Source organism: Pyxicephalus adspersus, chromosome 6 (genome assembly GCF_032062135.1).
Source record: "Pyxicephalus adspersus chromosome 6, UCB_Pads_2.0, whole genome shotgun sequence".
In the NCBI taxonomy this organism is placed as follows: Eukaryota; Metazoa; Chordata; class Amphibia; order Anura; family Pyxicephalidae; genus Pyxicephalus; species Pyxicephalus adspersus.
Window position 1 is genome coordinate 46801595 of NC_092863.1, and position 19433 is coordinate 46821027.

At 39.2% G+C, this 19433-nt stretch overlaps 1 protein-coding gene across 2 annotated transcripts; it reads left to right on the forward strand.

Annotated features, from left to right (window-relative positions):
* Positions 1–2624: 2624 nt before the first annotated feature.
* On the forward strand, positions 2625–18056 carry YPEL1 (yippee like 1). Of its 2 annotated transcripts, none has more exons than XM_072415645.1 (5): positions 2625–2780; positions 8923–9201; positions 9920–9963; positions 11835–11943; positions 13200–18056. In XM_072415645.1, exons 2-5 carry the CDS (start codon positions 9085–9087, stop codon positions 13287–13289), a joined length of 360 nt encoding a protein of 119 aa, XP_072271746.1. In that variant the 5' UTR covers positions 2625–2780; positions 8923–9084; the 3' UTR covers positions 13290–18056. The 2 variants fall into 2 exon arrangements, with proteins under 2 accessions (XP_072271746.1, XP_072271747.1); XM_072415646.1 differs by lacking the exon at positions 2625–2780 and adding an exon at positions 5625–6505.
* Positions 18057–19433: the final 1377 nt, after the last annotated feature.

The window sequence follows — 19433 nt, forward strand, 5'->3', positions numbered from 1 at the left end:
GAATTACTAGGTATGATTATTTCTGCCAAATTGAAAGACAAGTCATGTCTTTGTTTACACCCACTGTCTGTGTTCAGTGGTTTGAGTGGTGTAATTCTCTGTTTGTATTGGTTGCTAATAAAAAAAAAAAAGAAAAAAAAAAAAAGAATAAGAATTCTAATGTTTTAATGTCCACAACAATCTATGCCAAACTCATCAAAACCCTACTCAGCAGTGCTACAAAGTATAGAATTTGTGGTGTAGAATCTTCTTAGGCTAACAGGTAAGAAATCAAAGATTCAAACACATGTAATAAAGGAATAACTGATAAATAATGATTCTTATACAGATATATTCAGCAGATACAGAGGCATTTTCTGTACCATTCACGTATCAGTAAATACAAAACATGGTAAGTAAATGCTGTTATAAAGTTCCCATTGACCACCAATGAAAAAGGAACAATATCTACTAGCCACCAATGCAGTAAAGAACACACTGACCACCAATAAAGAGTTTACTTCCTCCTTCAGCTGCAAGCTGTGCAATTACACAGTGTCCAATGTTGTTTATATTAGTGACTGCTGCAATGTGTATGTTATATATTACAAAGTCCCAATTCCTGAGCTTTATATGATGTGTTGTACATTAAATTGTCCTGACCACTACTCTCTCCATACTCTGACTGTTACATTCTAAACCCTCACTACTTCCCACCACTCCACATCTCCCCTCCTATTGTGTGATTCTTCCCCCCACCTCCTAGATTGTAAGCTCTTCGGGGCATAGTCCTCCCCTCCTGTGTCACTGTCTGTTGCAACCCTTAGTTTAATGTACAGCGCCATGTAATATGTTGGTATTATAAAAATCCTGTTTTATAATAATATTATTTCTGTTACCTACATACTCCAGACCACTGCATTCCATATACTACTTTGTACAATACATAGTGGTAAGTGCACTGTATAGACCATGTTGTATGTTACAGTCATAACCCCTGCATTCTATATGCAATGGTTTGTGTCACACAGTTACACATCTTTTAATGGTTATGTTGTATAACTATTTTAATCTTAAAAAAGTTTAGACGTGTTATTAGAATTATGGAGTACCCAACAGCTATAAATGCATTTTATGACCAGGCAATTGCTTTAGGGGCATGGTTGAACAGGACAGTTGTTTCCCCGTCCTGTCTTTGTTGTACATCAGGTCATTTGCAATCCTAGCAACATCCCTGCTACTGTAATCAGTTGTTGTAACACACTGCTCAGCCAATCATGGCTCTATTGTTTGCCAACATAACACTGGGAACAGGAAAGGTCTCATTATTGTGCTAATGTTCAATTATTGTCCACTCATACAGGCTGGGCCAGCAGAGGAGACAAAAAGCAGAACCTTTGCAGACATTCTTTTCCTATATCCTACCACAATGTAAAGCTGCACTGAGCTGATCACACAAACATAAAAGCAGTTTAAAATCTGACAGTTTATTTGTTAAAGCATTCCCTGTCTGAGAAGAAAGACCTGAGCCCAGCCAGCCATGCAGCAACTGTACTATATATAGATATATGGAGAGGGAGAATTTTTTTTTTTTGCTATGTTTAAATGTGACACAAGTATTGTTAAGGGGTTTTAGGAAGCACTGATGTGGGGGTACAGTTTTACTGTAATAGCAATTATTTGAATCTGCTGTGATGTGTCCCCAGTTTTTACCAGTCTCATGAAACATGAAGTCTGTAGTTTGAGCAGTCTAACAATCTCCTATCTTATGTGTGCAACCCCCCACCATCTCCAGTACCAGCCTCTGAATAATTTGTGGGCCCCTTAGTGAGGTGTGTGGTGAGTGCTGGGCCAGGATTTGGTGAGGTTCCATCCATGCTGCCATTATTATTATATGTCATGGTGCAGTACAGGGTGTATGCAGTGCCTGTATATACTATATGGGGGTTATCAGGGAGCTGGGATCACGTGACTGCAATGTGCAGTAATCACTACAATGATAAAACCGTCACTTCATGAAAATAATGATTCGTGTCCAGATATCCGTGTTATACTGCAGTTGTATGGACCACATCTATAACACGGTGTGCAGCCCGCCATGACAGCAGACGTGTCGGAGCCCCCATACGGTATTCGCACTGCAGTGGTCCCTATACATTCATCACGCGCCTGTTGTTTATTCCCCTCCGCGCGTGCCCGCAACCCTTCCTCCACGCCGCGTGCTATCCGAGCTCGCGCCTGTTGTTCAGAACCCAAACAACAGATCAGACTCCCGCCTCCCCTTTCCTATTGGCCAGCACACAGACCTGTCAAAGAGAGCAGCCAATGTCTAACGCGGCTTTAAGGAGCATGTGCTGTCATCTTAAACCATGCCTCCCCGTTTACTTCCCTCCCCGACCGCAACCAAAACATCCTTTGTCTCGAGGCAGCCTACGCTTGCTATTGGTAGAAGATCACAGAGAAAGAACGCTGATTGGTCGTGACGCACAAGCTTCCCTTTCTTGATAGGCTCCTTACGTTGTAGTGTTCTGTGCCTCTGGATGGTTGGTGCCTAACTTTGTGATGGTTGAAGGTTAGCACGCTGTGATTGGCTAGCACTGGCAGTGTTTTTACGTAGGCTCCCCCTCTGCTTCTAAACCGCCGTTCATCGTTCTTTAGTCAGAAACAAAACAAAAGCGGCGGGAGGAGGTGGAGGAGGAGGCGGCGGGTAGTGAAGGCCGCCCGGAGAATGAGCTACGTTGATACTGAAGAAGAAATAAGAGAGGAGGGCAAGGCCAGCGGCGTGTAAGGGGAAGCAGAAGGTATAAAGGGGAGACCATTGTGTCTGAGTGGGGTGTCTGGCGCCTGAAAATAGGGGGCCAAGGAGCTTGTGTTGTGTGTAATGGGGCTGCATTGTAGGGAATGCTGTGTGTGAGGGTCAGTACCAGGCACTGTGCTTGTACTTCCATTTAACACACACACCACATATATATATATACATAAACACATACACACACATGCATAAATACACATACATAAACAAATATAGACATACGCACCCAGAGCAGTACACATTGCCTTCACATCTACAGGAAAGCATTACTAGATATGAACTCTGCCATGGCAGGGAGAATGATTTCCAGGGACAAAACTTTCCCACAGCTCCTAGCTGTCCCTGGTAATCAGCTGTGACACCAGCCTGTGCTTCATCCCCTGGAGACTTGCTGTGTTGTCATCACATAGCCCAGGCTTTTACATCATCCAGCTTTCAGCATTTTCACATATTTCTGTCCCCAGCTGCTAATACAATAAGCTGTGACTTGCATTTTCAATTCTTTTGGTGATGGCTTTGATTTTAAACATACTAAAAACTTCATAGTTATTGAGTATAAATCAGCCCTGCCATGATGCTACATATACTATAATAATAATACCACCAGACTTCCCTGTACTGCAACCTTTTACCCCAATCATCTGATACTGCCAGGTCCTGATTCTATCACATCAATTCAAATCTTATATTTCTCATAATATTATATAGCTAGGCTTATGATTCTTGTATGCTGTTTACTTTCCTTTCTGACATTTCTAAGATTCTTTGCTGTATAATATTTATTGTTCTTCCTGACTGGTAAGTCTCCTAGAATGGAGGTAATGACAGGCCAGAGCTGGCAGGATGATTGTTATAAAAGGCAAGGAATAATTACCTTCCTGCTGATTGTAATATAATAACATGCCTCTTTTTTTCTACGTGTTTACAAGGTGACAAAGCGACAACTCGCCTGTCTTGTGTTGCAGTGAAATGGTTAACAAAGCTGTAGGTTAGATTGATGTAACTGGAGAAATGCTTTGTGTACTTCACAGTCTCACCAGAGCTCTGTTTCCCAGTCATAGGGGATGTTTCTTGTGTTTTTGTCTGCAAATCATATTGTATGTGCTGAGCAGGTAGCCAGCTGATTTCCAATGACTGGATCAGGAAGATCTCTGCCCAGTTCACTGGTCTGAAAAGGATTAAAGCGATATACTTAACCTCATGCACTGCCAAGATGCCTTAAATAGTTTTTATTGTAAAGGCCTTACAGACCTCGGTGAGATCTCTGGACACACTCTGGCCCTTCTCAAACAGATCTGGGTTATTGTTTAGGATCCTTGTTTAGTTTTAGGTTTGATGCTGTTTTATTGTGAAGCATTGATTAAACAAATCTACACACGCACACTTTGTGTCATGGCCAGTCACAGCATTTGCTGGGTTACCACTATAGTTCCATGCAGCTCACCAATCTTATGTATCTGTTCTTTGCACACTTCCTGTTTCTGCTGCTGGCCATATTGATGTCATTGTGTATATAGTCATTACTCCAACGCTTTGTTTCTTTTTTTTTCTTCTTGCCTTTTTGGGCAGAGTCTGCAAGCACAGTTCTTATTAGAGTTGTGTGTATTGTAAAGTCTCCTAGGGTAATTACCCCCAAGCCAGACTTGCCTCACTGGCTGAACACTTTCTATTTTTAGACTGAAGCCAGCAGAGATTCTGAAACCAGTGGCTTTTGTGGAGCGCGTGCCTTGCTTATTGTGCTCCATGGAAAACAAAGGTCTCTATGGACTTTGTTCCAGAAATTCTGGCAAAATATATTTGCTGTCGGGAAAGGCCATTGTGTATATGTAGGGTTTTATTCTTCCCCACTGCATGCGTGATCCTGTAATGTGCACAATTGTGTAAACAAACTTTGTGGTGAATGTTTTTTTTTTTTTTTTGTTTTGTGCTGAGCTCACAGTCCTATACTCAGGGACTTTGTTTCACAAATGTTATGGTATAACTCAAACAAGGGCTTACCCATTCTAGCTTTTCTGAATTTTACAATTACTAAAGAGGGGAGAAAATAGACCCTTCAATCACACCGTACAGAAATATACCCCAGCCTTTATTTCCTTTATATAAGGGGTGTTTAAAAGACACAAACAATTGTCTGGAATGTATCTGGTATAACTGGAAAGTTTGCACAAACAAAAGCTAAAGCTTTACAGCCATGTGCTTACTCCTTTGTTTGAGGAGTAAACTATAATCAGATTGTGTTTATATCAGCTCATGATTCTTCTGTTGGAAAGCAAGCTTTCACTGTGTATATTGTGCAAACAAGCACTTTGTGAACTGTATACATGGGTTTCATAGGTATATGTACACACACAGGAGTCGCTGGTCTGTTCAATGTCAACAGTCTTGAAGGGCAGGCTTGCTTGGAAGAAAACATACATTAAAGCACATAGCATTGTTATGTCAACTGATAGACTGCAGGCTACTTATCGCATACACAGAAATCATCTGATTGTGTGGTGTTTAGCCATTCATTGACGTGTATTCCTCCTTGTCGTTTATTCCTCCTTGTCGTATGGTGAGGGGGCTAAACATTCAGTCTAGACTGTTTTACAGCTGTGTGGCTCTATTGTGTCGCTGCTCAAAGGATACTGTGCGCTATTCTGGCCACCTACTTGTGCTATGATTGTTGGAAGGAGGCTTCAGAGGGTTGACGTCATATTGGGGGGGCACTCCGGTACCAGGCACACATTTCCCCAATCTGCTCATGCTCATCTTTGTGTGTGATCTGTTTCTCTATCACAGTGGTTTTGGTCATATTATCCAGAGGTTTTTGATGCGTGTTTCCTGTATGTGTAACCTTGGAAACCCCTGCTTCAATAGTGTTATTTATACAGCCGATCTCATTCATGTATACTGCTGTAAAGAGAACTGAATGCGTTTGTTCTTTTTGCTTTAGGCATGTCAGCATGCGCTGTTTTCCAGGAACTCTCCAGTTTAAAAGATTGGTACATGGAACATCTGAAATGGAATCATTTTGCTTTTCACTGTGTAATTTCTTATATTATTTAATATCATTTTTTTTCTTTATCATTGTGTCCCGAATTTCCCCTTTTTCCTGTGCTGGTCCCATGTTGCTGTGAGTGTACAGTATAGCAAAACTGGGATATTGATGTAGTGTAGTAAATCCTGTTCTGCAATTGTCAATAAAGAGACCACACAACTTATTCAAAGTAGTAGAAACCGAGAACTGTCTCGAACCAGAAGATCCTCTGGTAAAGATAAATCAAAGTTAATGCAATACGGAAAGGACATAAGTGACCTAAGGAGTTCAACAACAGAGACAAAGTGACATTTTTATTTGAGTGCAAGGAATGGGAACAAATTATGAAAAGGTGGCATGTGTGCTCAGGGGACTATTTTATCAAATCATTAGGTCTAAACAAAATCAAATTTCCAATAAAGTACCGAGGCTAAGTTTGATTACTAGGCTGGTGTACAGTTTAAATTTGTGACAAGTACCTTTGCATCTGTGGGCAAGACCGGTAGCAACATTACACTTGGCACAAGGGGTGGTAACTGTAGATCTTATTTGATCTTTATGGGATATATTAGATTCTATGCAGAGATCAAGTCTTCATCAACTTCTGTTTAGCCTGGAGGCCTTAAGCATGTTGGAACCTTCAAGGCAGTCCTCCCAGTTCTTTTGATCCAAAGAAGACATGTCAACTGAAAAAAGTGAGTTTATATAAATCTGTGCAAAGTAGGCAATTTCATAAAGGGGAACGTTGCTTTCTTGGTACTGGCAAAATTCAATTTCCAGCTTAATCATGGCTTATATTTGGGCCTAAGCAAATTACAATTACACCTTTGCATTCAAAAACCTGATGCACGCCTGTTGGTTTTTATTTGCTGAACTACCAAGACTCTACTTCTCTTGGGTCTCTAAAACATAAAGGCTGAGTGTTCAATAGCCATTAGATTAGAACAAAGGTAGATACTTGGGCTATATACACACGTGCAATAATTGTTGTTGGAAAAGATCTTTCACGATCCCTACTAACAACTGCACGACGCATGAACGAGTGCTGTACATACACCGCCATTCTGCTCAATGGAGAGGGGGGAGAATGACGGAGTGGCACCCTGTTGCACTCTCTCCCCTTCGCTTCCATTACAATCATTCATTGTCCGTGGATCCGCCAGGACAGTCCTTCGAACGATGGACGACGAGCCCCGTAAACACTCCAGTTTCATGTCCGATATCAGCCCTAAGCCGATTATTAGATGAGAAACATTGCACGTGTGTACCCAGACCTACTCTTTTAGGATAACCTAGGAAGTGTTCACAAGGCCCAGGACTACTCTGAATTTCTCACAGGATGAGGTATATTTTTGCACTTCAAAACAATTATAACAAAAGGCTTTTAGTAGTAAATTTGACAGCAATTTGGAACAAGAGACCTTTATTGTTAATCTTTACATACCCCTTAAAAGCAGGAGTAAACGCAAAAAAAAAAAAAAACTGGCCCACCTTTACCTTTGCAGATCTGTCGATCCATCCAGATTTCCTGGATCGGGTCCTGGTGACCTCCCTTGTCCCAGTGCAGAGGAAGCTGCCATCTTCTTTGTACATCACCCAATCTTGCACTGTGCAGGAGCGAGTTTGGCTGATGTAGATGCGGTGGGGAGTGCGCAGTGAGATTCATATTTTTTTTTTCCCCCATTGAGGAAAAGGCTCTGTCACATGTGATCTATGTGTCCCAGGAGGCTCAGCGCTCCCTTTCAGTCTTAATTTTAGTCCTCCCTAAGCACCTATGAGTTTGGAATCATTTGCTTTGTGTGTGTGTTGTGAAACTCTGGTTGTGGTAATAAATTAATAATAATAATAATAATTAATTAAATAATAATTGAAGAAGTTTGTAAATACTGCAGAAAATCTATGTGTTAGACATTTCATTATCAGAAAAACATTAATTATTTCTAGCAATGCATTCATGCCAACAACAGAGGTGATTAGTAACACGAACATTAGCTGCAATTCCCATATCAAAACTATTATTAAACACAAAGTTACCCAATCATCATGCTGGTATTTAAGCCATGCGCTGTTACTGCACATTTTCAATCCATGTGTTTCTTTAAACAGTTCCACTTTTAATGCGATTACAATGAGATTTACAGAATTCCTGATTACCAAAATAATCTTCAAATATTTAGACTTGGAGTGAAAATGGCACTGTTTATAGAAAGCAATTATTGCTTATCATTGACTCTGTACCAATACAGATCTATATCATTTATTTAAATTCTTGTCCACTGTCCCATGCTGTGCAAATTATGGCCACCCACAGAGCTAAGAAGAAGGTACACTTACTGTCTGATTGAGCAGTTTTTAGTTGCTTGTCTGCAACCTGAGCTTTTGTTGGTTATCTGTAAATGGCATATGGTAGTGCTCACTTTACATGCACACTGATGTGTGGTATGTTTATGTGCCTATTCTTAGATACTAGGCCCAGATATGGTTTTGCTTTGCTTGCAAGTTGCTGTTTGTTTGGTCTTCTGTTTGCTGACAGCAGTAAGGAGAATGCAGAGCCAGTGAGCGCATTGTTATTGTTCTACAATACAGCCCAGCACTCATAGTGGTCACAGCCTAGGTCCTTCTCTACACATTTACTATTGTATGTATGTATGTATCAGGCTTTCAAAACATATTTTGATCATCACACATAAGGTATAATTCCATTTCAAGCACTGTTCCTCTTGGAAATAAATACAGACACCCAAATGACCACTGCTCAGTAAATACAGGTAAATTGATTGTATACAGTATACCTGCTGACCATTTAGTGACCAATATTCCTGCAAGTGTACTGTATATTACATATCAATATTTAGAAATTAGTTTTAGAGTGAGGTTTTATTGCTGTCTGTTTCCTCATTGGGAGGGAAATTTCCTTACTAATATGCATACAACAAAAAACTATTTCCTACAATACTTGAAACCAAAGAGGTTTTGTCCATACATTCAGTATATTGCATTAATCACTGCCAGCATGAGTGCATTTCACAAGTACTGTATTGCAATACTCCTGTATGGATATAGCATTCTTTTCTCACTCGCTCAGTCCATGTTTATTTTTCTTTTTCCCCAGGTTGACTTTCTCCCCTGGCGTCAGTGTGGGAAGTGCCACACACTCCCCAAACCAACAACGGCTTTTGCTTGCATTTTCCAGTGTTTCTTCTGTCAGCGAGTGCAGCAAAGTTGTAATTCTTCAAGTGCCAGCCCTGAGCTGAGTGAGGATCCACCAACAGACATGGTGAAAATGACAAAATCCAAAACTTTCCAGGCTTACCTGCCAAACTGTCACAGAACGTACAGCTGTATTCATTGTAGAGCACACCTAGCCAATCATGATGAATTGATATCCAAGGTATGTTCCATGGGTGTATGTTAGAGGCCCAGAAATAAAGCTCCACATTGACTACTAATAATTTCATACTTTCATTGAAAGCATGTGTACAACCAGTAATAAACAATAAAATCTGGCAGCTACCTCTTTCCTGTCGTTGCCTGTGTACACCCTACCCTTAGGTCCCAAGGGTTTGCTCCTATTTCCTAGGAGAGGGGAGGTGGGTTCCCCCTTGGAGTCATTATGCTGTCGGTGTAATTTGATTGCTATTTAAGAACATATGTTCAGGTTATTCACAGCATTGTAGTACATTTTTCTCCGAAAAGGAAAAATTGAAACTTGGCCCTGAATTTTAAGCATATGTTAGACTGAGTTGCAGGTAAAAATCAGTCTCATGCATTTAGGAACTAAATTCTGTGTTTTTTTTGTTTTTACTCAAGTAATGCGGCCTTGCCCTTTTTGTTGGCTGTTCTGCTGCTTCTGCAGTTCTTAATCAGTAAATGACACTTGACCTGTTAGTATTGTTTGTGTGTGCTTGGTGGATTAAACCCTCCTTCACATTGCTAGTCAACTAGTGTGTCATAGAAGAAAACATTTAACTGAATGATGACCAGTCAAGGAGTTACCTGTAATCTCTAACTAGTATAATTACCATCCAGTTGATCTTCCCTGCTTAAAATGATGATGACTTTACTTTTGTATGTGACTCATTTGCAATTTTTCTTTTTTTTTTTTGCAGTCATTTCAGGGAAGTCAGGGGAGAGCCTACCTCTTTAACTCTGTGTAAGTATTGTTAATCTTTTGCAATGTTATAATTGATTAAAATGGGCTTTACATTTTTCATAAAGACAGTGGTAAACCCTATTATATCCCCTGGTATATACATTGCAGCCTTGATCCATTCACTTCCGTTCAGCCCTACCCACAGTGGTTTTTCCAATGTACCTTCCTTTCCACACTTAATCATGCACAAATAAGGTCCATTTTGTCAAACACTAATAAACCTACATGTATAATTTTTGTTTTATTATTATTATGGGAGTCAACCTAGTATACAGGGGCAGTCAGACATCTAGGAAAACAAAAGGTAGAACATGCAAATACTATGTAGATAATGTCCCTGGTGGATTGTGACTTTATCCTAACTTGTGACTTTATCTCCAGTCAAGCCTACCATACTGGCCACTGTATGCACTAATTTTCATACACGTTGGTATTCTGTCACCTACAATACAGTTATTATTTATTACAGTTTTATTTCTACTTGCATTATTAGGCAGTATAGTGGCTTGTCTATTAGCAGTGTATCTTTACAGTGCTGAGTCTTCATTGTGTTTTTGTGAAAACGCTTCCTTGACAAACCAGCGAGATACCAACTGGTAAATGTCGTCCCTAAAAACCCTGCAGCATGTTTAACAGGTTGGAACATTAGAATGTACGTTCCTTGATGGACAGGGAGTTACTGGAAAAGGTTAACATGTACATAACACCTTTATTAGACTAATTAAAGATCAGTGAGCATGTAAAAAGATTCATCATATATATCCCCCAGTCAAGCGATCCATCAGAGTGAAGAATTGAGGTTGGGCACTTAAGGTTAAGCTGGTCATGAACAAAGGAGAAGAGATCCTTTTCTTCTTGGTTTGTATCCGAGCACCCACCACATTTAAACAAGTGACGGTATTAGTTGGAATGTGTGGATCACGTCCTTCTAAAAAGAATTAGCTAGATATTTTCTAGCAAATTGTGGAAAGAGTCACTTTATATGTCATACCATAAATATTAAGATTATAGCCAGCCTTACCCTTGCACACACTGCCCTTTCCTTTCCTAAAAAAGACTGTAAATATATTGAGGCAGTGTTTGCTGGTAAAGCATACACATGGCAGAGTCATACTTTCTTGTTGCAGACTGTATCTAATTACCAGTATGCACGTGAAGCCTTCGCAAAGTTTATCCAGTGTTGGGATTTGTGGATGAACTTTTTTTCTATATGTGAAAACCGAACAATACTGATTGTACTTTCCAGGCTGTACACTTTTCACATAACAGGAATTTGGACATTTCACATTGGAGTATGTATTAAAATCCTGAATCACACAAGGCTAGTGCTATTTTAGATTGGAGTGCAAAGCTCTTCTCACTCAGGTCACATCCTTATTTATAACCTTGTGAGTAGCTGTCCAGAGTGTGGGATATAAATAGGTTCCCTTGGAAAGAACGCTGCAGCGAGGTTGTAGCTGTGCTTCTCTGGAGCACCTGGTGCAGATCACATCTGCCATGATTGTATCTGTCTGTACAGTCTAAAAACAGGAATTTCTAAAGGGCTTCATGTCCACTGGTGTGTGTCCCTCTCTGGCCAAAAGTGGAAAGAATCTGAAACACTTTCAGTATTCCTTCACTTTTACCAAGAGATTATGTTGGGAATCTGGCTAAGTGGCATCACTGTGCCCTCATTGCACATGGATTACATCTATTATCCCCTCCTTAGGCCACTTGTCAAGAAATGCTCAGTATGTAGGCTTTCAAAGTGTGTGTGTGTGTGTGTGTGTAATATATATAAATAATAATATTTTTATTTAATGTTCTGACTTTTATATGTTATATGTATTTCAGAGATTTTATATTTATCAGAGGTTGTTTTTGTTCTGCAGGGTAAATGTTGGTTGTGGTCCAGCAGAAGAAAGAGTTCTTTTAACTGGTTTGCATGCCGTTGCTGATATTTACTGTGAGAACTGTAAAACTACACTTGGCTGGAAATATGTAAGTTGTGTACCTTTTTTTTTTTTTTTTTGCATATTAGGTGACTGTTCAGCTTTTGCTTAAGGGCTAGGTGCACCTTTTTAATAAGTTCAGTTCTGCAGCACAATTTTAAACAGACTTAAATAGCAGAAACCTGTGCAAAGTCTCATTTTTCTCACTTCAAGGCTGCGGTCGTGATCATTTGCTCTAATGCTGTTAGCCAAATGTGGTGTGTGTGCTTACAGTCTGACCATAGGTATTATTCTCTAACGCCAACTCCCATTATTCCCTATAGGACCACACCTGATGCATGAGCAGGCTGGCAGCACCAGTAAGGGATTTGCTTTATGACTAGGCTATAATAGGTTCTGTTAACTTTACAGAGATTTTCCTTTGTGTTTGGAAAACTGGATCTGGGAGACCTAATGTTGATTGTATTTCTCTAAAACTGAGGTGCAATTTAGCCCTGTCTGCAGCCCTGTATCCTACTCTCTCTCTGTACATAAAAGCTCCAGTCCTAAAACTAAACGATTATCCTGTCATTCAGGTGTCGGTGGCCATAACTGCAGTAATCTGCAGAGGTTCTGACATTTGTCAGCTGAATGGCAGCAGGGGTGTGGCTTGGACAGGAGATTAAGGACCTATGTATAGCCTGGACCTAGGATCAAAGGGGATAAAACAGCCATTCATTTAAAGCGTTCGCAAAGCTAGTTGGAGAAACAAGAAGATGCTCTCACTATCTGGTCAGGTTCACTTTAGTTCACAGCTGGCCAACTTCCAGGAGGCAACTGGAACCTAACTTATGCTTCTTTTATTATCGGCTAAGTAATGTTTCATTTCTCTTTTATAATACCAATTAGCTGCTAAAATATACTTTAGGTAATTGTTATGGTAGGTTTCATACAAATATAATCCGGTCCTTCATAAAATACATTTTAACTGGGAAATGTGTTTAAATGGTGGCATAGTGTGTACTTTATTAGAATATGCTAGGACTGAATATTGGGCTGGCATTGCTTATTTAAAATGTCAACTCCAGGGCTGTCATCACTTACCTTGTATTCTGATTCTTACTGAAAACAAGGATGCAGTCAATGAAAAGGCTGGAAAGTTTTCCAGCAGTATTCCGGCACTTGCCAAATAATGAACAAAATTACATGTCTTGTTTTCTTTAAAAACAAATCCATCCATGACAGCTCTACTTTTCCTACACTGACAGGCTCATTTTCAAGTTCTTGTGTTTCTTTGCTTACATTTCTTTTTCTTGCTTCCTTTAGGAACATGCCTTTGAAAGCAGTCAAAAATACAAGGAAGGAAAGTTTATCATTGAACTGGCTCACATGATAAAAGACAATGGCTGGGAGTGAGCTGTCTGCACAGTTCTCCATTTTGGGTTGTGTCGGTGTGAATCATACATTACAGGCAATGTAAAACTGAACTGTGGAGTTTCATACTGACCAACCGAATATATCACTGAACTTTATGTATAAAAAAAAAAAAAAAAAAGTAACCTCATGGACTGTTAGAGTAGCTGATGGGCACGTTGTGGCTGGACTTGAATTCCGAATAGAAGATTTCTGCTCCTGTTGTACCTTCCCCTTCCCCCACGTTGAAGTTTCTTATGTGTGATCGGATATTAGGGTGATACTGCTGCCATACACTGGATGAGATTTCACCACTCACAAGTCCTACACACCAGATTCACCTGTATTGGCTTGCCATACATCTTTGTGCATGCCTATGTTCTGTTATTTCTCCAACTGTTTGGTATACCAGGTTCACAGCTGAAGAAACCAATGTGCATCCAGAAAAAAATGAATACTAACCCAGCACAGCTTACAGCATGGAACTAATTGCAGGGCAATGTGTTCCATATCCAAGAAAAAGAGGGGTTTCCAGAACAGAAGGCATGGTAGACGAGACATAACCACAGTGTTGTCTGCGTTCAATGCATGCTTAAAACCTCTGTGCTGCTCTAAGGGGTATTTTTCCAAAGTGTAGAGGAGTGGGTAGATGGCTCACTTCCAATATTTTTCATTTTGGTTTACATCTACTTAGATATTACCAAGATTGTTCAGCCTTGGTGGTGGGTTTGTCCCAATGATGTTCACAAAATGATACAATAATTTCTTCTAATTAGAGATTCAAAAACAATGTTTTAAGACATGAGCTCAACTTTTTTTTAAAGTGGCCTAACAGCTGGGCCAAATGGCAAACCCTGTTTGGGAGGATGAAGGTTTGCTCAGTCAGTTGTGTAACCAGTGCTATGTTGTTAAAGTGTGTTATGGCTGGCTCCATAACCCATTGTAGGCTTCATGCACTGGGTGAAGAGGGCATTTGAAATGTCATGAAATCTGCTCCCACCTTTTTTGCACACTCACATTATAGGGAATCTTTCTGGGGGAAAGTCCCTTCCTGTTTGTATAGTACTATATTCCCTGTGTTGTGTTTTTTTTCTAAGAATGTTTAATTTAACTCTTTGGGGTGTGGGTGGTTTGCTGGTTAAATCATTTCCAAAGTTTGTTGGGTTTTATTGTATTTTTAAAAAAGTAATGAAAGTATACAATCTATGAACATAAATGTTACCTTAATGAATTGTTACATGTGCACATCTGCAGCTGCTGTGAAAGTAAGAAGGAAATTGTATAATCTGGGCATACTTAGCCTTTCACCTTTCTCCCTTAATGGGGATCACTGCTTCTTTACCCATAATGCAATCCATATTCATTTCTTGTAACATATGGGTGTCCTTTGCACAGCTATTAGTATTAGGCTTTCGTGATTGATGTAGTCTTCAATCCTAGTCAAGGCTGGCCATAGACAGACAGATCTTGTTTATATAAAAAATCTGCTCTTCTTTGTTGCCAATGCCAAGTCCACAGCAATATTTTTTTTCCTTTTTCTAGACCATGCCTGGGAAAAAAACTGATTCAACGATTTTCCACCATGCTAGGAGAGCTTCGCCTCTAATCTAAGTTACTCTTTTCATATAGATTAATTAATGCTATTTTTTGTTTTTTTTTCTCTGAATTCCTCATGCCTGAATATCAGTAATGGTCTCATCACTAGCAAATATGTTCTATGTATAAATGACATCTGATTAACTTTTTATATAATAATTACCTTCCAGAGGAATGGGGGTGACATCAACAAAAACTAATCTGACATTTTGCAGGACCATTTATTTTTTCTATATGACACTACCACTACTGTAAGCACTTTGACTTTAATAATACAATGGGAAGCCTTGCAATAGTAAAGATTCTATCCCCCTTCTACCCCAAGATGTGTTCTATGTACTGCTATAGCTTCTTCAGTGTACTAACTGATGCAATGCTGCTGCTTGTCGCATTATTTAGTAGTAGTCTGGACTGCACTTTATACTTATGGTAAACTTCAACAACTTCTTTAGCTTAGATTTAACAGAGTTCTTCGCTGAGATCTATAAAGAAAGAAAGAGACATACTTTTCAGCTTAATTCTATTTTTTCTTAAAGGTTGTGGTTGTAAATGAATTACATAATTATACAGTTGGAGATTTAATATTTCAGCCAAAGTTATCAATCGACTTTGCTGTATTCCTAGAGATTATTGAAATCCCATTTTTTAGGCCTCTGCAATGCTAGTGAAGAGGTTAGTTATGCCTGCAATAGGTGGCTGCATTTAACAAGGCCACGTTTAACCCTTTACCTTCACAGGGTTTGTTTTCAAATTGCATGAACTGTGCAACAAATTTCATAAAGTCTATTAGTGAGATTAGCTGGCTTGATTCTAGAATTTTGCTATGCACTTTGCTATATATCCAATGAATTGTGCTTTAACTTTTGCATACGTTCAGATGATCTTTGGCCTCTAAATTTGTTTTGAAATAAAACTTAAAGAAAAAGGTCTCCAGCCACCATCAGAAGCCTTTTTTTCACAAAAACAAAGTGCCCACTTCAGTACTTAAATACCATATAAGTAAAGCCTCCCGGATGTGGCTAAGGTGAAATATAGGACAGTCTGGTTACTGATCCTGATTTGTTTTTGTTTGTTTTTCAGCAGTTTGCATAAAACTTGAAATATATATATATTAAAATAAAAAAGACAAAAAAGCATTTTCCATCTAACCAATTTTGTACATAATGTGGGTAATATTTAAAAAAATTGTGTTTATGGTAAGGTTGCCGTTTTTTCTCCTTGTTTTGTTTATTTTCCATACTTTTTTTTTATGATTGTTGTAGCTACTTTAACACATTTCTGTTTGTAGCTGTGTGTATATTGTTTTTATAAGCTGTTTGAGGATAAAAAAAAAAAAAAAGTTATTATGGAAGCTATTTTTTTTTTCTGCTCCCACATTTTCATTTTCAGGTGTTCCAGTGCTTAAACTGTCCCTATACTCTGGTAGATAGAAGACAGCTCTAAAGGAATGGCCTTAATTAAATGACGTTATGGGTGAAGCTCCTAGTCGTCAATATTATATGTTCCCATGCCAGTGAGAATTCTGATGTTGTACAACATTTGCCCAGTACTTGATGTGACTAAAATAAACCATTTTTTTGCAGAAAAATTCTGGACCTTAATATACAACAAAATATGAATGATTACATAGACTTGCAATATAATTATTTACAGTAAGAAAACAAAGCTTTCTTTCTCAATCTTTACTTGTTCAAGCTAAAAGCTCAGTTCTCTTTGGTATTGCCATTGTTCTTTTGTACCCTGTAACTGCACATACCAGGGGACATGTGTGTTTTTTTTGTGTTCTTGTGAACCTATTTCCTGTATATGGTGCTGGTCTTCTCAGTATTGAACCTCCTGAGACTAGGATGGCATGCTCACAAATACATGTAATTGAAGAGGTTAAACATAGCCTTGTAAATTCCATGTGAAAAGATGGCTCACCTTTTGGTCAACATAACCAGCTAGAAGAAGCCTATCCATAATTTCATCCATTTTTTGCGTTGAATAGAAAATTGTTGGTCGCAATTCATTCAAATGTGTGGAAATTTAGGATGTATTATTCTCTGCTGGAGGGGATGACCTGGCATTGCTGGGAAGAGTTTAGAAGGGTCCAACTATCCTAAAGTGATTTTTCAGTTATAAGGAAAGTCTGATGGGCTATGTATATAGTTGGTTTCTTTCATCTTTTTTTCAAATCCAGCAGCAAGATCTCCCAGGTATAGTTTTTTCCTTTTCCTGCCCATCTTGATGTAGTCTTTCTGCCACTTTGGGGTGCACAGTACAGGGGTCCCAGGGAGGTGTAAAAATGGTTTAGTGGTTTTAATCTCCAGCATCTACCACAAGCTAAAATATCACTTTTGGCCAAGCTGGCCTTTTAAAGAAGAACCCCCCCCCCCCAAAGCTTAGTTGTACAGTGTTTGGGGTACCTTTGTAAAGTTATACTTTGCTTTAGATCCCTGCTGTAAAGTTAGTGTAGCACCTCCTCCCAACTCATGCTGATGTGTGATAACATTTCACACTGTGGGATTTCCTATTGAAGTTAATGAGACTGACACAGCAGCTGAAGCAGCAATTGAAACTTCTTAGCTATAGTCAGCAGGTAAGTAGAACTTTACAAAGCACTCCTTATCCAAAATACTGTATATGTGTTCCCATTAGTTTGTCTAAGGAGTTTATTAATGTGACTGGCAAGTGGTAAAAAGGCCACATTTTTGTCACCCTGCAGTATAGGTAATGGGTTATATTTTGGCCATTCTTGTCCTAAGCAACAGCAAGTCATAACTGAAAGGAACTTTTCCCAGCAAGAGAGGTGAATTTCAATCAGCAGAGAATAATGTGACCAATGGTTTAGGAAAGATGCAGTCCTTTTTCCTTTGTGTGCATATAGTGAACTTTAACCCCTTCAGTGTTGAGTTTGCTGAGCAAGACTGTTGGAAGTTCACCCCTGGGATTATATATATAAAACTAGTTTTTGCAGATAGAAGCACTGTTCTGAATGGGACTTGCTACCCACAATGTGATGCCTAGTGCTGACACCTCACACTTTACATTTTTTATTTACACACAACTTTTTTTGTTTTGAAATGTCATAGCTTTGCTGTTCTGTCTTAGCTATATTGTACAACACTTGTGCGATTGTTTCACGTTGTTGTATTCTATTTGAGATATCACAATAAAAGGCTTTAATCAGCACAGTGATCTTTTCTGTTTATTTCCATATGCGAGAGAATCCATACTGGGAGAATCTTGGTATAAAAAAAATATATTCCTAAATGTGGGGACAGTGTATACCACTATTTGAGTTCTTGACAATTGTTTAGGCCTATTTGGATATCTGTGGTAACCTAATGCATATGAGATAATGTGCATTATGTCATTACATTTTATTTTTTTAACGTAATGCACTAAGCCATGCTTTATGGTGGAGTGTTACAATGCAGGTGTGTTGAGGTACCATTCAAAATGGCAAAGCAACAGACAAGTACATATAAATAGTAATATATAAATAATTGTGCGTATAGATAGTAGAAATGGTCATCAAAAACGGAAGGATAACAGGGATACATTTTAAAACCATACAGGCGGCAGGGATATGGGCCGAAGGGCCTCTGCAAGGAGACCGCCAGCCCCAAACATGCTCACAAGAACAACAAGGCTCAAAGCTCTCTTGATGGTCCACATGTATTTTGTATCTAGAGCAACTATATTTGAGCACTAAAGAAAAGTAAAAATAAAGAGGAGGGGATGGTATCAAAATTAGGGAAAAGCCATCTCATTTCTACAGTACTAGAATGGAAGCCCTCAATTTAGCATATTCAATCTACAGAGATCAGACAGCCAGGAATTCGGTATATTTGTCAACTTCTTTTATCATAATTCCACTGAGCCTTTTAAAGCAGTGTGTCAAAGCTAAGAGAAGGAGTCCCCAAGGAGCATGCAAAAGTGAATTTATTAGCAAAAAACAAATCTCAATACCTCTCCCGGTGCCTAGAATGTTGGGGATAGGCTCATGCAGTAGGACTTCCAGGGGCTTTTGACAAATATTAAGGTTTACACAGTGGACTATCCCTGGACAGTCTTTTATAGTCTAGATGGTTAAAGGTACCACCTACAGGGGACCCTAAATAGGACGACTAAGGGATCATTTTGGCATCAAAAGGGAAGAGCTTCCTTTTGCTGCATGAGATAAAGTTATACAGTTGGATTTATTTATATCTTTTAACAACTGGGCCATCATGAGTGTTGTAAAATAAGTGTAAGACTTCATGCAATCAAACATCAGAAAGGAATACACATCCCTAAACCCCTTATCCATCTGTCATTGAAGGGGGGGACATGTAGTGATGGGGAGCAGGGGGCAAACGAACAGATAAGAGGCCTCCTGGGTATTTGAAGCTGCCACCTAATAATTGAAAAGTACAGAAACACCCACGTTGGCTCTCAATCTGGTGCTGTATGGAACAATGTGGTACACTCTAGGGCACCATACTTAAGCCCCATATGAAAAACAAAGGTGTAGATTGAAGGGAGTGAGGAATATGCAACGACACTTCAATTTTGAAAACCCTG

Bases quoted from the DNA above. Each gene is read 5' to 3' on its own strand.
- YPEL1 (XM_072415645.1), top strand. From the start codon at position 9,085: ATGGTGAAAATGACAAAATCCAAAACTTTCCAGGCTTACCTGCCAAAC. The intron at 9,202-9,919 runs GTATGTTCCATG...TTTTTTTTGCAG, and splicing joins ATGATGAATTGATATCCAAG to TCATTTCAGGGAAGTCAGGG. The intron at 11,944-13,199 runs GTAAGTTGTGTA...TGCTTCCTTTAG, and splicing joins CTACACTTGGCTGGAAATAT to GAACATGCCTTTGAAAGCAG.